Source organism: Passer domesticus, chromosome 2 (genome assembly GCF_036417665.1).
Source record: "Passer domesticus isolate bPasDom1 chromosome 2, bPasDom1.hap1, whole genome shotgun sequence".
Lineage (NCBI taxonomy): Eukaryota > Metazoa > Chordata > Aves > Passeriformes > Passeridae > Passer > Passer domesticus.
In genome coordinates, this window is record NC_087475.1 from 40,670,887 (window position 1) to 40,690,237 (window position 19,351).

General features: G+C 35.6%; 1 protein-coding gene across 13 annotated transcripts in view; it reads left to right on the plus strand.

Moving 5' to 3' along the window:
- The window catches only part of DOCK9 (dedicator of cytokinesis 9), a 112,788-nt gene that overhangs the window by 38,020 nt on the left and 55,417 nt on the right, over positions 1 to 19,351 (plus strand). For all 13 annotated transcript variants that reach the window (XM_064408379.1, XM_064408382.1, XM_064408384.1 and 10 more), the window contains exons 3-8: positions 7,512 to 7,601; positions 9,309 to 9,391; positions 10,492 to 10,561; positions 14,554 to 14,649; positions 15,251 to 15,385; positions 18,917 to 19,091. In XM_064408379.1, the coding sequence (XP_064264449.1) occupies positions 7,512 to 7,601; positions 9,309 to 9,391; positions 10,492 to 10,561; positions 14,554 to 14,649; positions 15,251 to 15,385; positions 18,917 to 19,091 (649 nt within the window). The remainder of the gene's footprint in view (positions 1 to 7,511; positions 7,602 to 9,308; positions 9,392 to 10,491; positions 10,562 to 14,553; positions 14,650 to 15,250; positions 15,386 to 18,916; positions 19,092 to 19,351) is intronic.

Consider the following 19,351-nt stretch of genomic DNA (forward strand, 5'->3'; position numbering starts at 1 on the left):
CCAAAAATCCCCACAAAATCTTTGCTGTGGGTCCCATTACCCTAATTGATTTATTCTTCTGGGTACAGCAGAAATAGCACAATTTCCTTATCTGACCATATTATAAGATCTACTTCTGCAACTCAACAATTTTACTGCCTTTTGAAGTAAATGATCAGTCACTTGTAGGTATTCCCCCTCCCTTTCCAATGTAGGAAGTTATGTGATGACTGTTTAAAAAAAGCATCTGCTTTCTTTAATTCTTAAACTGATTTTTTTCCCCCTCATTCTTAATAGTGAAGGACATGAACCTGTTCAAATGCAGTCTTCTACTCTTAGCTGCATCATCCCAGCCAAAAGTGTGTTCTAGCAAAATACCCCTTACACAACAGAGTTTCTGACTTGATTAAGCCAGACTGAACCAAGCTTTGTTATATTTTTTAAATGACAATGTTTATCTAAATAAATAGTTTATTTCAGTACACCTTTTAAAAAAGTCTTCTTGTAGATCCTGTTAGGATAAATACCAAGCATCTTAGAGACTGGAGTTGGAGTAAATAGTGAGGAAAGTCTCTTGTCCACATGCCCATACCTGCAATCGAAATGTCTGTTTGAAAAGTATGCAGACATCTGAACAGTCTGTAAATTAATTTTATTCAACCAAGTAGTTGGAGCTAAGTTTGTTTACTGTGGGGAAAGTTGATGATGAGTTAGCATATGTCTACAGAAGGACATCTAAAGTTCTACAAATTACGTGTTGAATTTGCAATGAATTTTCTCTGGCCTATTAGAGTGTTTACCTGAATGCAGCTGGAGTCTTTTTTTAATACAGTCTGGGGACTTCTTTTTCTTTGATTCTGACATGACTAACTCTACTTGTGGTCTTCCCACTCTCAGCTAAAAAAATTTTGTTTTGGGAAGCTACAATTATTTAGAAAGGAGTTTGGGCTTCATGTGTTCACATCCACATGTGAAAGTTTGTAGGATGGAAGTAAGACTTCTTGAAAAGGATGTCGTACTGAGGAAAGTTCTCGAATATGGAATCTCTCAGGATGATACCCTGCACCACGTGTTGGCTTCGGTGTAGCCATGAAAAACATAAGTAAGCTACACCACCAAAATCCCCTTCTGTAGTGTGCCTCTTCAGTATCACAGATCAAGAGGAACCCAGGTTACTTCTGCTAAGTATGCTCTTACCTGGTTCACTTAGCAGGGTCATCCCGGTGAGCAGCTCTGAATTATCAATGGAGAAGAAAGAAAACCCATTAAGAATATCCTCAGGCATTTTGTCTGAGCAGTCTGGGGGTATGGCTGAAGTGTTTAACTGTTATTTCTAGTGACCTCCTGCAATTCTTATCCTCAGGCCTGTATGAATGAAGCTAATCCATAGCTCTCAGTCTCATCCTTCAAAAGGCATGACTGAATTTTGTCATAAATCGTAATGGCTTTTGTCATCCTTTGTTTGGATTCTGTGGTCAGATTTTCATCAAGGCAGGCATTGAAGTGTGTGTTACATTGGAAGATTTCCTTCAAGTAGTCATGGTTTTGGAATATAGTCAGTTTTCCTGTTTCCTTTATCCCTCATCTGTATAATATCTGAACAAGTTTTCTGGGTTTCCCCAGTTTTGGCAGTCTCATTTTATATGTGATTTATGTGAAGTCTGGTTTGTGCTATCAAACTTTTATTTCCTTCGAAGACTTGCTGGCACAAGCTAACTCCAAATATTTTTGTTGTACACATGACTCTTCTGCACTACTTTGATCTATCTACCTTGTTTTCAACAACACAAAGCATTTAAATCTGTCATTCAACGTATTACGGAAATATTCCCAAGTCAGAGAACAGAAAACTCTTAAGTGCTTATTATTTTTATTTGAAAGTTAAACCGTTTAACCCCGTTCAGTTTTCCGTAGCCATATTTACAGGTTTGAAATCACTAGTCATTATATAGTTGCCAGTATCATTTTAATAATTAAAAAAAATATTAAGGCATATTTCCTATGTTTGCCATTCAGCTTCACATGTATTTTTTAATTCCTCTGTCTTGTGGTTGTCACTCAGTGTATGAGCAGCTCTTGGGTAAGCCATGGCTCAAATGTTTCATAATGGCCTCATCCCCCTCAAGAAAAATTTAAAATAGTGAGCTAGAGCATTTAGAACTACCTGGAAACACACTTAGGACTGTTTATAGGTGGAAATGCCTACCATTGTCTAGAAACCTGTTCAAGCTATTTCCTTTTAGAGCATTCAGTTTTTATCTTTGCAAAGTTCTTCCTCACACTTAGGTTAAATTGATTACAATATAAAAACCCTTGCCTGGAAAGGAAGCCCATCAGTGTTAATTTATAATGACATTAAGAGTAAGGCTATTTTGTTCAGCATGGCCCTAAAACTAGCACTTAAAATGGCACAGAAAATAATTAGCTTGCAGTACTAGATATCACTTTTAGAATTTTTGGAAGATTACAGAAGAAGCTGCATGTTTTCAAAGAAGCACCATTGATGATACCACCATTGAGTTTATGTTAAAGTTTGAATTATTTAGAGAGAAATTGGAAATAAATATTTGTGCTTGATTTGGATTTTTTCAGGTAATGCAGTTAGATAACTGAAAGTTAATTTATAAGGTGTGAGAAGCTAGTATTAAAGGAGGACAATATTAATTTTTACTCCATATCAGAAATTAAAAAGCACAGCAACTGGCTTTGTTTCTTCCTCAGGTTAAAATTGTCTAGTGAGGGAAGGGGGGGAAAAAAAACAGCACAAAGGGGGAAAATAACTCTTTTTCTGTTCATGTATGACTGTTCTCTAAACATGCTGTCAGAAGCAGCTCTAAGCTCAAATGACTGCCAAAGATACATTTGAGCAAGGATGCTCAAAATGCTCAGAAAATGCTCCAGTCTTGGAAAACTCATAAAATTTGAAGGATTGTTTTTCAGCCAGCTATCTAGTTACAGGATCCTGTCCAGATTTCTACTTAACTGCATTTGCCATTGTCCCAAATGTGGTTAGCTGAGGTTATGAAACCTGTTTTCTGTCTTTTATATATGTTTGATATCAGTTCATTTACTTTCCATAAGAACATGATTTCTGTTCTGCTTTGTGCAGAGCTTCAAATCCAAAAAAGTTTGCTTGTAATTTTTTCTTTCAAGTTATTTTTTTCCCTTCATGCTCTTATATCTAAATAATAGCAAGATTTGCTTTTCTGTAGTTACCAGAAGAGCTCTTAATCAGCAATTTCATCTCCATATGTTGGGTCTTTTTAAATTTACCATTTGAAGATTTTTTCAGCTGCTTTTCACAAGCTCAAGCTCTGAGCTTTCTGCACTGAATTCACTTATCAGGTTACTCTCTGCCTTGTTCTCAACAAATTTATAGGGGCAGACATGTCGTGTTTGGAGACATGTTTTGCTGTTGGCATCACGGAATTTGCTTTCAGTCTTAGTAAGTGGGGTGTCTAAACTTTGTTCATGCTTTGTAGCCTGTTCATTTTTAGCTGCATTTTTGTCCTCTTTCATTTTGGTGCACATACAATGTGTTTGTTACTTATGATAGAACCACTTTTCTGCCACCCATTGAAACATCTCTGTTAATGTTCTTGCTATCTCAGTCACAGCAATGCTGCCAGATTTTCAAGGCTATCCCTGTTCTAGCCTCTTGGTGGGAAGAGCATGTCCTTTGTAACAGTATATTACCATATCCATTAGATATTCTTGTATCCAAGCTTGTGCCTCTTCATGGCTGCTTGTAAATTTCTCACCTGAATTTCAGTAATTTGCTCAATAACGAAATGGCTCCATAACAAAATAGCATTAATTTAAAACAGGCCACCTTCATGGTGGTTGTGGTGGTGATGTTAAAAGTTGTCTGCTCAATGACTGCAAAATTGGTGAAGTTTATGTTAATTGCACAGTGGGTAAATTATTTAAAGAAACCTTAACCCAAAGCAGTACTAGTGTCTACTTGGCAATAAGTCACCCTTATCTAAATACCTTTTTTTTTCTTTCAAAATACATGAGTTTTGGGTACTACCTCAATTTTTAAAGGAAATCATAAAACCATAGAAGGGTTTGGGTGGGAAGCAACCTTAAAGATCATCTTGTTTTAACCCCCTGGCATGGGCAAGAGCATTTTCCACTAGACAAGTTTGCTCAGGTTTGCTTTCTAACCTGGCCTTGAACATCTCCAGGGATGGAGCATCCACAGCTTGTCTGGGCAACCTGTTCCAGTACCTCACCACCCTCCCAGTAAAGAAATTTTTCCTAATACCTCATCTAAACTGCTTTCTTTCAGTTTGCATCCATTCCCCTTTGTCCTGTCAAATAATGCAAACGCGGGCAAAATTTGCTTGTAGCAAATAAAATTTGGGTACATTCCTACCCATGTTAAATTTGTCTCTGCAAAGTTATCACAGTGTTATTTTGAAGGCAGTTTAGTGCTTTAGCTTAGACATCATTTCACCTTTGTTATTTCTGGGTTTGAGCCATTTGGATTTAACACACTTTCACTTAAAGCTCTCAGCTTTTATTTAATGCAAGTTAAGTACTTCTGAAAATAGATATTATGCCAACTTTGCAGAAATAAAACTAAATCCAGGTCATTCTATGAGAAGGCACATCTTCAGTAGAGGAAAAGCAAAAAAATGCCCAAGTAATGTCCTTATTTTAGAGAGCACAAATTAAACTCCTCAAATACTAATTTTTAAATGTTCAAAGTAATTTCTCTATTATTTTTCCCCTTTAAAATCTATTTGGTGTTTTTCTTTAAGTTTTTAGCTAACTGTTCTAAATTGATTTAATTTAGAAATTACTTTATAATACAGGTTCTGACACTTGCCATACAAAGGATCTGACACTTCCCAAGCCAAGGTTAAGTCACTTCTGACACATGGTTGTTTTAAGGACAGGATCTCACAGCTTGACATCTTTTCCACTGAGTCTTTTAGAACAATTTCTGTCTCTGCATCTGGAGCATGAACCTCTGTGGTTGCAGTCTCAGTGGCAAACACAGCCTTGGGACAGAAAGAGCATCCATTGCAGTCTGCTCCCCTTGTGGACTGGTTCACTATCCGTATTCCATCGGGTTTCGGGTACTGAGGACTGCTTGGTTGACTTGGGGAAATGTTCTTGCTGCTCTTCTCTATTGTGAGACCTCAACATGTCCTGAATCCCTGGGACTCAGTCAGGGAGTTGTCAGTAAAAGAGTCTGTTCACTGTGTGCCTCAGTAAGTGCGTGTGAGCCCTGGCTCCTGTTAAAAGTGGCCTTCCTTAGTTTTGACAGCAGACTAATTGAAAGGGTTTTTTAATTTTCTTTGAGAGCATGAGACAAACACTTTATGGTTTCTGATGCTGCCATAAATCAAATGAACACTCAAACCCAGAGACTTGAAAAGTTTAATTTCTACAAAACAGTTCAGCCAAAGTAATTGTGAAGGGAGTTTGTTGAGAAGACAGTCCTTCCTTTCCTAATTTTTCTTTTGGAATAGAATGTGTATTTATGTTCATGCTTGCTTTTAAAATATTGTGGTGCTGCTCAAGTAATTATTTCTAGGAGTTTGTTCCAAATCACAATACCTCACTCACTCACTCATTCACTCACTCACTCACTCACTCACTCACTCACTCACTCACTCACTCACTCACTCACTCACTCACTCACTCATTTCCTGGCTCATTGATGCACTACTGCAGCTGATGGATGCACTGAGAAGGAGATGGATGCATTAAGACAATTACTAATATGAACAAAATTGACAAGTCAGATTCTTCTGTTTTGTCACTGATATTGATACAGTACTAAGATAAAAATCTTATGTGTGAACAACTAGAAAAAAGCCCTTAGTATTGTATTGATAGTTATCTAGCAGGATAACAGCAGCAGACATTTTAAAAGTAAGTTCAGCAAATTCAATTTTACCAAATTATGCTAGTGTTAAAATTTGATTGATGAGTTCATGGGTTTCCCATGAGAAGTGCCTGGTAAGATGCCACCTTAGTATCTTTTTCTTAAAATAATATTTTTTTAGGAAAGCACAATATAACTGTATGCTTGTAGAATATATATAAATGCTGCATATAATATTTATGCATTATATAAAGTATAAATAATTTCTCATCAAATATCAGGCTATTTCAATAAAATAGTATCTAGAAATTCTGGTCTTAAGGAAGTTTACTACTCTTAATAGAAGTTTTTATTTCCATAGCTTCTGAAAACAAATTCCTAATACGGTTTGAAGCTATTTCTAGAATTAAGAAAACTTCATTTTTAAAAGCTGTTAGCATATAAATGTATATCTTCTTGCAGCTTTTTTTTTTTAAACTGTAGTTTGTAAGATTTATTTGTCATATTAAATATTTTGGGGTTTGTCATATTTGTTTTTAATACCTCCCCACCTCTCCCACCCAGGAATTCAGCATTGTCACTTTTAGTGCTCTGGACTAGATGAATGAGTTGACCGTGACTATGGGATTAATTTTTTTCCCCTTTCAATCTTTACAGTAATTGAATGTTCTTACTTAAATACCCTCCCAGTTAATGGAGTGGGGCTTTGGTAATGACCAAGATAATCACCTTATGGATCAGACTCTCAACAGAGATAAGTTAGGCTAATGTGCTTATGCACCCTTTGTTTTTCAATGTAACATGTGGAGCTTTTTCTTGTCACATTTTCATCTGATCCTTCCTGGATGTGTGGAGTCCTGTAACTAGCAGGTGAGGGACCACAACCCCCTTCCAGGCCCTGGCTGTGTAAACTCTCTTGCTCACCTTTGATGGCCTAAGCTATGAGATTCCTTTCCACCTAGAGCAAAACCAAGTTCTATTGTTGTGGGGTTATTTTCATTTGTGGTCTAGAAGATTTTGTTAAGTTTTCATCTTTTTCACTTTACAAATGTAAAGTATCCTAAGGCTTACTTCAGCACAGGTGTGACAAGCAGAGTTTCATGGTCACAGGGAGATTTCCTGCTCTCTGGCAACCTTCCTGTGCCTCTCTGAGTTCTGGCATAGGACAGGAATAAGTTCTGGCTTGGTAGTATGAAGTATATATATATACTTCAGTGACCCACACCTCTCTAAACCTGCAGTTAAACAGTGCTAGTCTCATTTTTTATCATTGAGATCTACAGTTGAATAACTTTTATTTTGGTGTGATTTTCTTACCTTCCTTGAGTAATAGTTTTTATGTGTAGTAATAACATTACCTTAATGTTTGTCTTCAAAATGTTTGAGTCATGTTGCCATGGTGGAATTATTTTTTTCTAGTATTTATTTCCCCATGTTGACAATGTAGTGGAAAAAACTGTCCTATGGAATCTTCCTCACTGATTCCAATCTTGCCCTTATTGTGAAAGAAGGAACATGTTGCTTGAATGAAGGCAAATTCTCACTAACTGGCTATTCTGAAACATCGTATTCATAGGATGTTTTCTGCTGAGCTTTTCTTCGTTGTAGAGGTGTAACTGAGTGTGGCCATCATGTGTCACCTTCTTTTTAATTGCAGTTTTCATTAATTGCTTTTGTTGTTTATCAGACAGCATTATTGCAGCGGCAGAGTCGATACATTCGTTCAACAGTTCCTGAAAATGCAGAGAAAGAAGCTCAGAGCCTGTTTGTAACTGAGGTAATACTGAAGTTGCATGTGACTATGTGTAACAACAATATTATACCTGAATTGTTTATTCTCTCCTTCATTTGCCATTTAAAAAAACCAGAAAAATAAGCTCTGCAAAAAGAACTAAATATTTATTGGTACTTGTCAATTATTTCAAGGAAAAATTTCCAGGAAAACCCAATATTAAAACCCAGTATTTTTTTCCATTGGTGGCTGGAAAAGAAGTTTTACAGGATAGATTTTAATTACTTTGTTTGCGTCACTGGCTTTTGCAGATGGTTCTCCTCCACCTTCATTATGCTTTTGGCTTTTCCAGATGAATGTGGGTGACTTCAATACATAATATTGGATCTACAATAAATCTGGAATGAATCATTGTGACTTGTTTTTTCTGATAAAGTCTCTCACACCAGCCATTCTTACTTTGTTCATAATAATCTTCTACAGATTGCTGGAACAGAAGTATCCAGAATTCTAACACTTGTGGATGCCAAAATTCATTATGACTGTTCAACTTATATGCTATATGTAGAAAAAACATCCTCAACCCTAAAGTTTTTCAGAACTGTTTGCTTAGGTTGGCATTCCTTTGGTTTTGTGAGGTTGTTCTTCATTTATTGTCTTGCTGAATCCTTTAAGGAATTAAAGGTTCAATTGTTTTTCCTTTTTTTTCCTTGTGTTTTCTACTGATATGCTTTAAGCTGATATTTTAATGTCTGAAACAAGTAAATGTCTGTTGTAAGTAATAAAACTGAAGGAGCTCCACATAGCTGAATCAACATCAAAGTATTTTATCCACACTGATAAATACCCTTAATACCTAACCTAAACATTGCTGAGATAAACTTGAAGAGGATAGACAAGAGGAGGGAGGAGTGTTAGAGGTAATTAATGGAGTTTAATGAGTTTCTGCTGAAACAATTGCTTGGCAAGTATTAAAGTTGTGTTTTGAAATACAAAGAAAATATTTACGATTTATTGGATGCTGTGTTTGTGTATATGTAGGTTTATTGTGTAACATAAAATGTTGTATGGAATGGTTTCTATCAACAGATTTTGTCAGTTTTATGTTACTTTGTTCAAAGCCAAGATAAATCAGTACTTTTATGTTGTAACAATATGGGTGGAGTAAAATGGTATTTCCTGTGATCTAGATCAGAACTTAATGACATAATTGCTTTTCAACCACTGCAAGCATACAGTTTAAATTTAAGTATTAATTTAATTGCACTAGAAGTATAAATCCAGGAAAATATGTTTTTGGCTTTCTGTATCGCTATGTGCACAATTGAATATTCTATTTTAATAAGGTGTCTGTTTTTGTGCTGAATTGTCTAAGGACTCAGTCACATTTTCAGCTTCAGCTGAATTTTCTGAAAGCTTGGCCACGTTTTCAGCTGCAGCAAAATGCTGGTTTAACTTTCTGGATGACTGAAGATAATCCAGATGCTGAGTGCATTTATCGTTTTCTGGTTTTATTAAATACCTGGCTAGCATGGATGATAACATTCTATTGAAACATATAACTTGTTCCAGAAACCTATATTGCATTAGACTATTGCAAAAGAAAGGAAGTGTACAGAATTTTCAGAGATTGGTATGTAACCATAATAGTTCATAAACAGACATATCTTAAGAGATTTTCTTGTGCTGTGTCTACTGAATACCTTTAATCCTCTTCCAGTTAATATTGATACTGGGTTTTAATTTAAACAGTGCATCAAAACCTACAATTCAGACTGGCATATTGTTAACTATAGATATGAAGATTACTCAGGAGAGTTTCGACAGCTTCCAAAGTAAGTATGTTATTCAATTTATTTAGTGGCATGATGAATTGAAATTGTGAAGGAACTTTGCATTTAATATAGGCTTATTTATTAGAGGAGCATATTAATATGTGTAATTTGTAAACTGAAATATGCTATATCCATGCTTAATGGTCAGTAGAGATGATAAAGACTGGATGGATGGAATTGATGAACTTGAATGTAATATCATGTTAAACCGTTTTCTATTTTCTGGGAAGGTACTGTAATAACATTGCCTTATTAAACAGGCAAGTCAAAACAAGACATTGTATCATTGACAATGTGACTTTAAGTATGATAACTAAAACAGGCTAATGTTTAGATGAACCTAAAATGGTAATATCCTGTTTTCATCACTTCAAAGGCAGCTTTTGGAACTCCTTTTAGGAGCTTGGGGAATAGAACCTAACTGAGATGGTTGGAGCAGGTTTTCACAAGGATGATTCAAAGAACAAGCCTAGCTGACATCTGTTACAAACTTTCTAAACCATCTGCCAGAGAAATGTTTTCCCACTTTTTCAAAATTTTGTAGGAAGAGTATAGAGATTAGAACCTTAGTTCAGAATGTGTGAGAGTAGCTAAATGCTCTGAATACCCCAACTCTGGAAGATCTATGTCTTCCCTAAGTGCTCTCCTGCATCTGTCGGCTAAGAAATAGTTACCTTGCCCTCTGGAGAGTTCTGATTTACTCACAGGTTTTGTACAAGTCAGTATCTGGCTTTCACTTGCTCTGAACTGAAACCACAATAGGAATTTAAAAAAAAATTCATTGTCCTGCAAGGGGCCAGTGGTTGCAGGTATGAATTCTTGCTATAAGATATTAGGAGTGCATTGAATGAGAAGGCATTTGTTCTCTTCAGTTACACTTTAGCACAGTAACAAGCAGAACAAAAGAGACCTGGCAGCCAGATGTACAAATGAGGAAAGTGCTTTCTAAGAAATAGAATTAATGAAAAATACATGTTTTTACTTAGTTATTCTTGTGCTTTTCCCTCTTCAGTAGGAAAATAACATGTTAATTTTTGCATCAATAAAATATGTAACTAATCACAAAGTTCCTAGTACTTCAGAAGCTTTTTCTTTTGTAGTAAAGGGACCAAGCCAGACAAGCTTCCTGTTCATTTATATGAAGTGGATGAAGAAGCAGATAAAGATGAGGTGAGATAATAGCAATTCCTTACTTTCTCTTGTTTTCATTAAAGAATGTTGGGTGTGTAGAGGTTGTGAGTTTGGTTAAGTGTTAATGTCAGTACATGAAAACAGAGATTAGTTTGAACCACCTTATTGGGAAGTAAATCAGTTGTTTTTCCTGTCTCCTTTCAAATAACCTTGTTCTTTGGAGATCTGTCAGGTGAGCTAGAAGAAGTTTTGACAGACAATAAAATTGAAGTTTTAGTACTTGGTGACATATAATCCTTCAGCTGTCATAAAATCTGTTTTATACTGTGTCTATGTAGGCAGGTTTCCAGAGAGAAGTGTTTCCTGCAGTTTAATCATGGAATTGAGTAAAACCATAGGTGAATCTGTTCCAGCACAACAGCACACACACTTCAGCATGCATGACAGTACAGTGTGAGCTAAAATCAATTAAACAGAAATATGAGTATAGGATAAGACTTGAGGAGCTGTCATGGAAACAAAGGCTTTAAAAATTGACTAAAACTCCTAGATATTTTCTCTTGTGTAGTTGACTTAGGGAAAGGAGAGATGTACAATGTCGAGCAATTTTCAAGCATATTTCAAATGCCAAAGACTTTTTCAGCAACTGCCTCTGTTATTTTTGTGATTTATTTATTTTTTACCACACCCTGTTCTAAGGCACATTTTTAAATGCCACTGTTACCTTTTCTTACAGATACTTGAACTCTTACATCTCAAACAAGAATTAAAATAAAATAATTTTTCTTTTTTGTGGTTTTTGCCTCTTGGCAATTACTTTGCTTCTAAATTCCTGGTACTCAGAACTGCTGCATATGAAATGAAAGGATTAAATGTGAAGAAGTTGTTTAGGGAATTCATCTGAGTGGATAGATACCCAAGCAGATAGTCCCAGGCTGATGTTTATCCAGCACTGCTATTAATCTGCACTGTGATATTTGGAAAAATAACTTTATGCATCTATATCCAAAACTTCCTATTTGTAGGATGAGAGTAATTATGATTACTATTATACATTTAAAAGACTTGGCATTGTTTACTGTGATAATATTTCTGACAACAGAAGTGTATTAGAAAAGAGTGAGTTAAACACTAAAAAATTAAATGGATGTATAATTGACTATAATTCTTACCAGGAAATACATTATGGGTAGAGTTAGTTAAAAACTGAAAAACTATAATTTGGTTATTAGCAGGTAGTATTTGTTTTATTAGGAAATGTAGGTAGAGAGGACTGCCTGTGTCCTGTAGGAGCAGGCAGGAGCAGGGTACCTCTTTCAGAAGTACAAGCACTGGAGGAGAGATCTGCTGCTCTTTGAGGAACTTGGAAAATAAACACAAGAAAAGGACATGCTAGGAGGAAAAGGGAAGTTAGTGGGACAATAGAGTGGGGGGACCATAAATTCTTTCATCAAGGAAAGCTTTAATGCCAGAGGTGTTTCTTTCAGACGTTAATGTCTTTCTATGCCAAAAAGCACAGATGCAAACCTTAGATTGAAAGTTGTTTGGTCTTTTTGTTTCGCTTTTGTTTGTATTTGAAGAAAGCTGATTTATTAAGAGAAGTAATAGAAAACAAAAAGCTAAAAGTGATTTTAAAAGGGAGGAAAATCAGATAAATATTAGTTTTATCATGCATCATCAAAAAGGAGAAAATTACCTATCCAAAACTAATTCAGGCTATCAGGCCATCAGGTTGATGTTTGCAAATGGAATTTTTCAATCCGGTATGGGATCAAGATATGGGATTGTTTTTGTTGAAACAGTTGCTGTTGAAATAAACTTTGGAGCCAGGTTTGTGGGAAAGATCACTTTTTAAAGTGCAGCACAGTGTGCAGCAGTAATGATAAAAGTGAGGAAATTGCCTTACCAGTTGGAAACAGGAAGTGTGTTTTCAGTGTGAGAGTCATGTGTTAACAACTGGATCCTGGGTTCCTTTGTATTAACAGATGGTCAGCTGGAAAGATTCAGTAGCTTTTTGGCTCTGTAGGCAGGAATTCTGCCTGACAGAAGAAATGGTGTAACTAGAGAGGCCCAAATGATGCTCAGTTTTATTGCTAGAACACAGCATGCAGCTCAACAGAGTTGGGAAATTGTGCACCTCAGAGAATGGGAACTGGAGTCTTAATAGAGCTAAATCTTAATCTTTGTTAACTCAGGTAAAGATTGAATTTTAGTCATGTGAGGTGATCCTATGCATGGTTTGTGCAATTACAGAAAAGCATTGGCTGTTTCGTGCAAGTTTTGGTAATAACTCATGATCTACTCGTGGCCTTACACTTGTAAAGGTGATTGAAACCCACCCTTTCCTCGGGTACAACTCATGCCCCAGGAGAGGTGAAGAGTCATATAGAGTCATATTTGGAAACCCAGTGTTTTAAGTGGTGTCTGTATCTTTATTCTTGTACAAGAAAAATAATTATCTAGGTAATAGAAGAGCAGTGGAGGCTAATGACTTGAAAATATGGAAAAATGATAACTGTGTTGCTTGGACAGTGAGACTCTTTGGGGCACATGAAAATATCTACTGAGTATTTCTGGTCTGTGCCTTTGGGCCATTGTATCAGATGCTCTGATAGTTGATTACCATGTCATCCTTACTGGGCCTAACTTCAATAGTACCAAGCTGACTGTAAATTTTAAGAGGTCAGATTGATGCATCTTTTGCCTTCTGTTCACAGTTTTTTGAAGTTCACATGTGCATAAGCTTACGAGTATGCAAGCTAGACAGACTAAATGATCTGTAAATAAATTACCTACTAACATTTTACAGAATGTTCCTTGATTCAGTTCCAGAAACAAATTCATGTTATTCCAAGATTTGGTTTAATGTTCAGTTGTTGAGCTAGTGACTCTCTCCCCATTATATAATCAGGTTTTGTTGCATGTTTTCTTTAACAGCCAAGAAAAGGAATTAGAAAAAGTACTTGAGGTACTCAAGGATGTTTTGTGATTTTGTTTTCAGCTGGATGTTCAGCTAATTCTGAATGTTCCAGTAAAAAAAAAATTACCAGGAGTATTTCTCCTTTAGATGGATGAAAATCCTCCTACATGTCTAATTCATTAATAACTTTATTTCAAAATGGGCTACATCAACTGGAAACCATGGTAACATCATCTTCGTAGTACTCTAAAAGATTACTTGGAACTGGTGATTTAATATTTATTCTGTGGCAGTTATAAATCTGTCTTTTTGATCTGTTTTGATTGCAGAGGGCTGCTTTTTGGTGGTTGTTAACATCCTAAGGTTTTTGCTGCAGTCATTCAGTTCCCTCCCCTGGCAGATGGATGTGGGGTACAGGCAGTGGGTGTGATGTGTGATGCTTGCATTGGATCTGCTGTTTGTGAACTTGCCATCACTGCCAAGTTCAGTCTTGTTCTCTCTGCAAAGCTTTGATTCTGATCTGTAAAAGGGCAGACCCAATTCAAGAATTAATTCTCTGTAAATTCTTAAGAAAGTAATGTGTTTGAAGTACTGTATGTAAAGCAAAATGTTTTGAGAAATCTTGATCGAAGTTTTGGATAAGCATGTGTTTGCATTGTTCTTTTTGGCAATAGAAATTGGTAAAAATTCTTACACTCTGTGGAAAAGGTTACAAGGTAAATGTAAGCAAATGTTTTAAGTTTTGACTTGTTAAGTTTGCTCTTTCCCCTGTTTCATTGGGATTTGTCTTGACTAATGTGTAGCTGTCTATAGGCTGGATCATCCTGTTGGCTGTAGATAAAGCCTGTAAAAGTGGCCAGATTACATAGGAAAAGTTGGATGAGGTCAATCTCATCCCAGGTCTTTAAATAAATGAATGGAAAAGCTATAGAATTTCAGCAGAGACTCATGGTACATTATTATTATGTTATGACCATTCTTATTCCAACTTCTAAAATTACTTCTGGAATTACTGATAAATACTACATGGACTGAGATGCAAACATTTACCTTTTCTTTTTCCTTCTTTTCTTCTTTCTTCCTTTCCCTGTATTCCTTTCTTCATCTCCAGGATGCAGCATCTCTTGGGTCTCAGAAGGGTGGAATAACAAAACAAGGATGGCTGTACAAAGGCAACATGAACAGTGCAATCAGTGTGACAATGAGAGTAAGTTTAAGAATATCTTACATATAACAAAAACTTGAACACTGATATTCAATATCCCTGTGCCTTGGAGAAGTCAGTCTGTGGTATGTGGTTTAATTCTAAAAAAAAATCGTATGAAAAGCAAGAGGGAAGCTTGTATGTTCTTCATATATGTGAAACCTTGCTTTTTTTTTATGGAAATCAGAAAAAAAGCCATGAAAAATCTAGGATGTGGGAGGAGTTAAGTTTTCCTAATTGTACCCTTGTGTGATTTTAGTGGAAAGGGACTGTGTAATATTGATGGGGAAGTTATTTATTTGTATATAAAACTATAATTTCCAATGTCCCTTTTATGTATATGATAGTCAGTTTTAAATACCTTTCAACAGGTCAAAAATACTGTCAATATATAGTACAGTCCTGCTGCCAATATAATGAGTTGGTTTTTTTTTTTGAATTAATGGTTTCTGTTTTCTTTTCTGCAGATACTGATTAGGTTATCTATAAATAAAAACTTTTTTTCCTATTACCTGCTATGTAAATAGCATTTATGAGTATATAATGTGAAGCTAATTAATACCAGTGTTGTCACTGTTCTTCTTCCTTCCTTTCTTTTCACTAGTCATTTAAAAGAAGATTTTTCCACTTAATCCAGCTTGGTGATGGATCCTATAATCTCAATTTCTACAAAGATGAAAAAATATCAAAAGAACCTAAAGGATCAATATTTCTAGATTCATGCATGGGAGTGGTTCAGGTAATTATAATTATTTTGCCTGTTTGCCAATTAATTCTGTATTTATTAGCAAGTGAAATGTTATTTAAAATATAGATTAGTGTTGTTGAATGTAGATAAGTACCTATTATGCAGAGAAACAAATAGACAGGCTGCATCTTGCTAAAGCAGTGAACAAGATTTCAAAGGGCAGGAGACTGAATTTTTGAAATCTTTCTGAAAAGAACATAAATTGCTGGTTGATGTCAAGTAATTAGCAAACCAAATTCTAAGGAAAATGCACAAAGAACCCCAAACTTGGCAAGGTAATGACAGCATGAAATTTATTTCAGTTAGATTTTTGTGCTTGCATGAGCTGTAAAATGTTTTTCATAGCTTCTTGTGTGGGATTTTTGTTGCGGGAGTTGCATTGAATTCAAACACCCTTCCAGATGCTTTCATTTGACCTTTATAATGTTACTTTTTTTGTGCTTTTCTTTATTTTGAAAAGTTAAGGGCTTTGGTAAAATGTTTGTCAGTAGCAACTGCCAAAGAAAAGATTGTTTTTCTTTTTTTTATGTATTTATAGTACAGCATGTAACTGTTCTGTTAGGCGCAGCATACCTGGAAAAACCCCGTGGGTCTTAGAGCTTTTTAAAACTTGAACAATAAATAAAGAAATAAGCAAAGTTTAATAAAAATGTAGTTCTTAAATAATATTTTTGTAGCAAAAAGTTGTTTGGAGATTTACACAAAGAGATAAAACAGCTTTACAGAGGATTTTTCCCACCCAAATATTGTAATATTGTTTTTTGTATACACATTTAATAGGTGACTTCTATAAAAATCTTATAACTGTAATAAATTTTATCATATTGCAAGTTATATATATAATTTTTCAGGAATTATTATGCCTTAGAGATACAATTCTGGCCAACTTCACTGAAATGAATTGCATTTGTGTTTTTAAAACAAGCCAACAAACACAAAAGTGGTTCTTAAACACAGCTGTAGTCTCATCAGTAAATACAAATACTGATGGAGGGTGCAAAGAGGACAGAGCCTGGCTCTGCTCAGTGCTGCCCAGTGACAGGGCTGGAGGCAACAGGCACAACCACTGGAGGATCCCTATGAACATCAGGGAACACTTTTTCACCTTGAGGGTGACTGAGCACTGGCACAGGCTGTCCTGGGGGGTTGTGGAGTCTCCATCCTTGGAGATACTCAAAAGCTCCCTGGCCATGATCCTGTGCTAAATGGCTCTAATTGGCTGTGCTTGAGGAGGGAGTGTTGGATGAAATGACACGACCAGAGGCCCCTTCTAACCTCTAACTGTTCTATCATTTGGGATTTAAAACCTGAAAATCTCTTTTCCTCACACATACTTTCATACTGTTCCATACTTTCTGTTCCGGCAGTTCAATCCAATTAACCTCAAGTTTCCTCAGACTCTGCCAGAAGCTTGCTTTTTAAAACAAACAATGTATTACTGTTTCTTTTGTTCTTCTGCAAGTAGGGCTGATACAGTCATCTTAAGTAAAACTGTGCTTTGGATGCTTTAAAATTTATAGTTGGCTATGTCTCTAATGCTGTACTGTATTGTACAGTACCCTCTGTGGTCATCTTGGTACCTGGTCTGCAAAACTGCAGATAAAAATTAGAGACTAGTTATGAATTAGCATCACGTGCAAAATCAAAACCAGTTAGTGCTCACTTCCAAGAAGTGGCTAGAATAAAGGGGTTTGGAAATAACTCTTTTCTTCACTTGAATATCTGGTGGAGGGCAAGTAAATGCAGATTAAAACTATCAAATGTTATCCATAATGTCCCTATTCCAGATGTGTAGTTTTATTATCTTGTCCTGTATTCTTTCTGGCTGACCTTGTTGTTTTACTGTTCCTTACTGTTGGTGTTGAATTAGCATTTAAAAACTCATATGGGAAAAAGTGGTATCTCCACAGTAGAAATTGCACTTCCATTTAACAGAAGGGGAAAGTAAAGGAAAAAAATATGTAACGACCCCAGCCATATTACTTTGAAGTAGTCTGACATGGAATTACTAGAAATGGTTCTTCTTAAGTAGTTAGACTTACAAGATTTTGTTCTTAGAATGAAACTACTGGTTTCAGAGTCAGTCTTTTCATGGAGGGGAGATCAGTTCCTATTGCATTGCTATATCACTCCCCTGGTCTGGGTTCATTCAGTGCATTTGTTTACTTATTTTTTCAAAGACAGTAGATGCCTGAGAGAAAAATACTGACTTCACTTATAGACATGAAGGTAGACCAGAATATGCTTCATCAGAACTTGCATCAGGAGTAATGCTGAATTTGTGCAATAAAGAGGTTTTATTTGGTTGGGGTTTTTGGGTTGGGTGAGTTTCTTTTTGCTCCCAAACTTACATAAAGAGACTGGAATTCCCAGAATTCTGTTTGGTGTTTTGGCATTTGGTTTTGTTTTGTTGAGGTTTTTGTTTTAATACTAAATTATATAGAGACTTTTCTGATTAGAGATGTGGAACACATAATATATACAAGTGTATCTATTCACACATCCAACCACATGTGTAGGTATAGTTACTTTAATTCAGTGTTTTGTGAAATCTGAGATCTGTGACCTCTACTGCCTGTGTCAAGGTTTTATACTTTGAAATATAGAGGCTACTTTTCTCAGGATTTTTCATTTATTTCAGCACTGATTTTAGCTGGTAAGATTGCCTTAGGTCTGTCTGAAGTCCATACTTTTGTTTGTATGCTTGACAGAAACTCAACTTTGGTAGAAAGCTGACTGTTTTGTCAAAAATTAGTTAGTCTGTTAATTAAAGAATCTGAGATACAGTGAAAGTAATATATAATTTGGCATTTAATTTAACTTAAACAAAAAATCCCCCAACCATTAAGTCTGTCTTACTGTTTATTTAATGTTTATCTAATGCATTATCCATTTGTAAAATTAAATTGATGATATTATAGAATTTTCATTTAAGACTTCTGAATTCATTCCCAGAAACATGAGTCAGGCTAAGTAGCATTTGAAACCCTGGTTTAAATTGTGCAGAGAAGGATGATAGAAATGGTTGAAGAAAAAAGGAGGAACTGATTCACAACTTTATGTATATCTATATGACTAACAATATCAGAGCATTTGGGGTTGCTGTTGGTTATAATTTTACCTCCAGTTTAAAATCCCAGTGTGCAAACAGTTGTCACTCAAATATAGTAGCGTTTCATGCTTTTTCTTTTTTTTTTTTTTTTGGTGGAGCTTAGTTAGCTTCATTTCTAGGTGATCTGAGTACATAAAGATTTGGAAATGGGATCTTTAGGGTTTTTATAAAATGACTGCAAGCAGAATGATGACTGGAAACTGGAAAACAGGCCGTTCTCTTTCCTACTTGCACTTGTTGCATTGCCACGAATAACTTCAAAAGGTCAAATGTCAGAGAGCAAAAAGTGTCATTATGGCACATTTTTTCAAAATATCAAATTGTACTTAATATCTGAAATATGTGTAACTTCCTTTGATAGTGGTTAGACAGTATGTGAAGTGCTACACAGGTCTTTTATTTTCTTATAGAACAATAAAGTCAGACGTTTCGCATTTGAGCTCAAGATGCAAGACAAGAGTAGTTTCCTTTTAGCTGCAGACAGTGAACTTGAAATGGAAGAGTGGATAAACACTCTGAACAAAATCCTTCAGCTTAACTTTGAGGCTGCAATGCAAGAAAAAAGAAATGGCGAGTCCCACGAAGGTAAGCAGGGTTTCCAGCAAGGCTAATTTTATATGACCATGTCTTCTTACATGCATTTTGGAAAGAAGAGCTTTAATGTGGGTAATTTTTTGTTTGTTTGTCTTCTTTGGTCATAAAAATTGCAGGCCTTTTTACTGTCCACTTCAACTGATGAGGATTTTAACCTTTTGGGCATTAAAACAGTACTGTTCTGTATTGATTCCAGTTGAGTCAAGTCCACAAGATAATTATGAGACTGATTAAGCCTAGAAAAGTAGAAC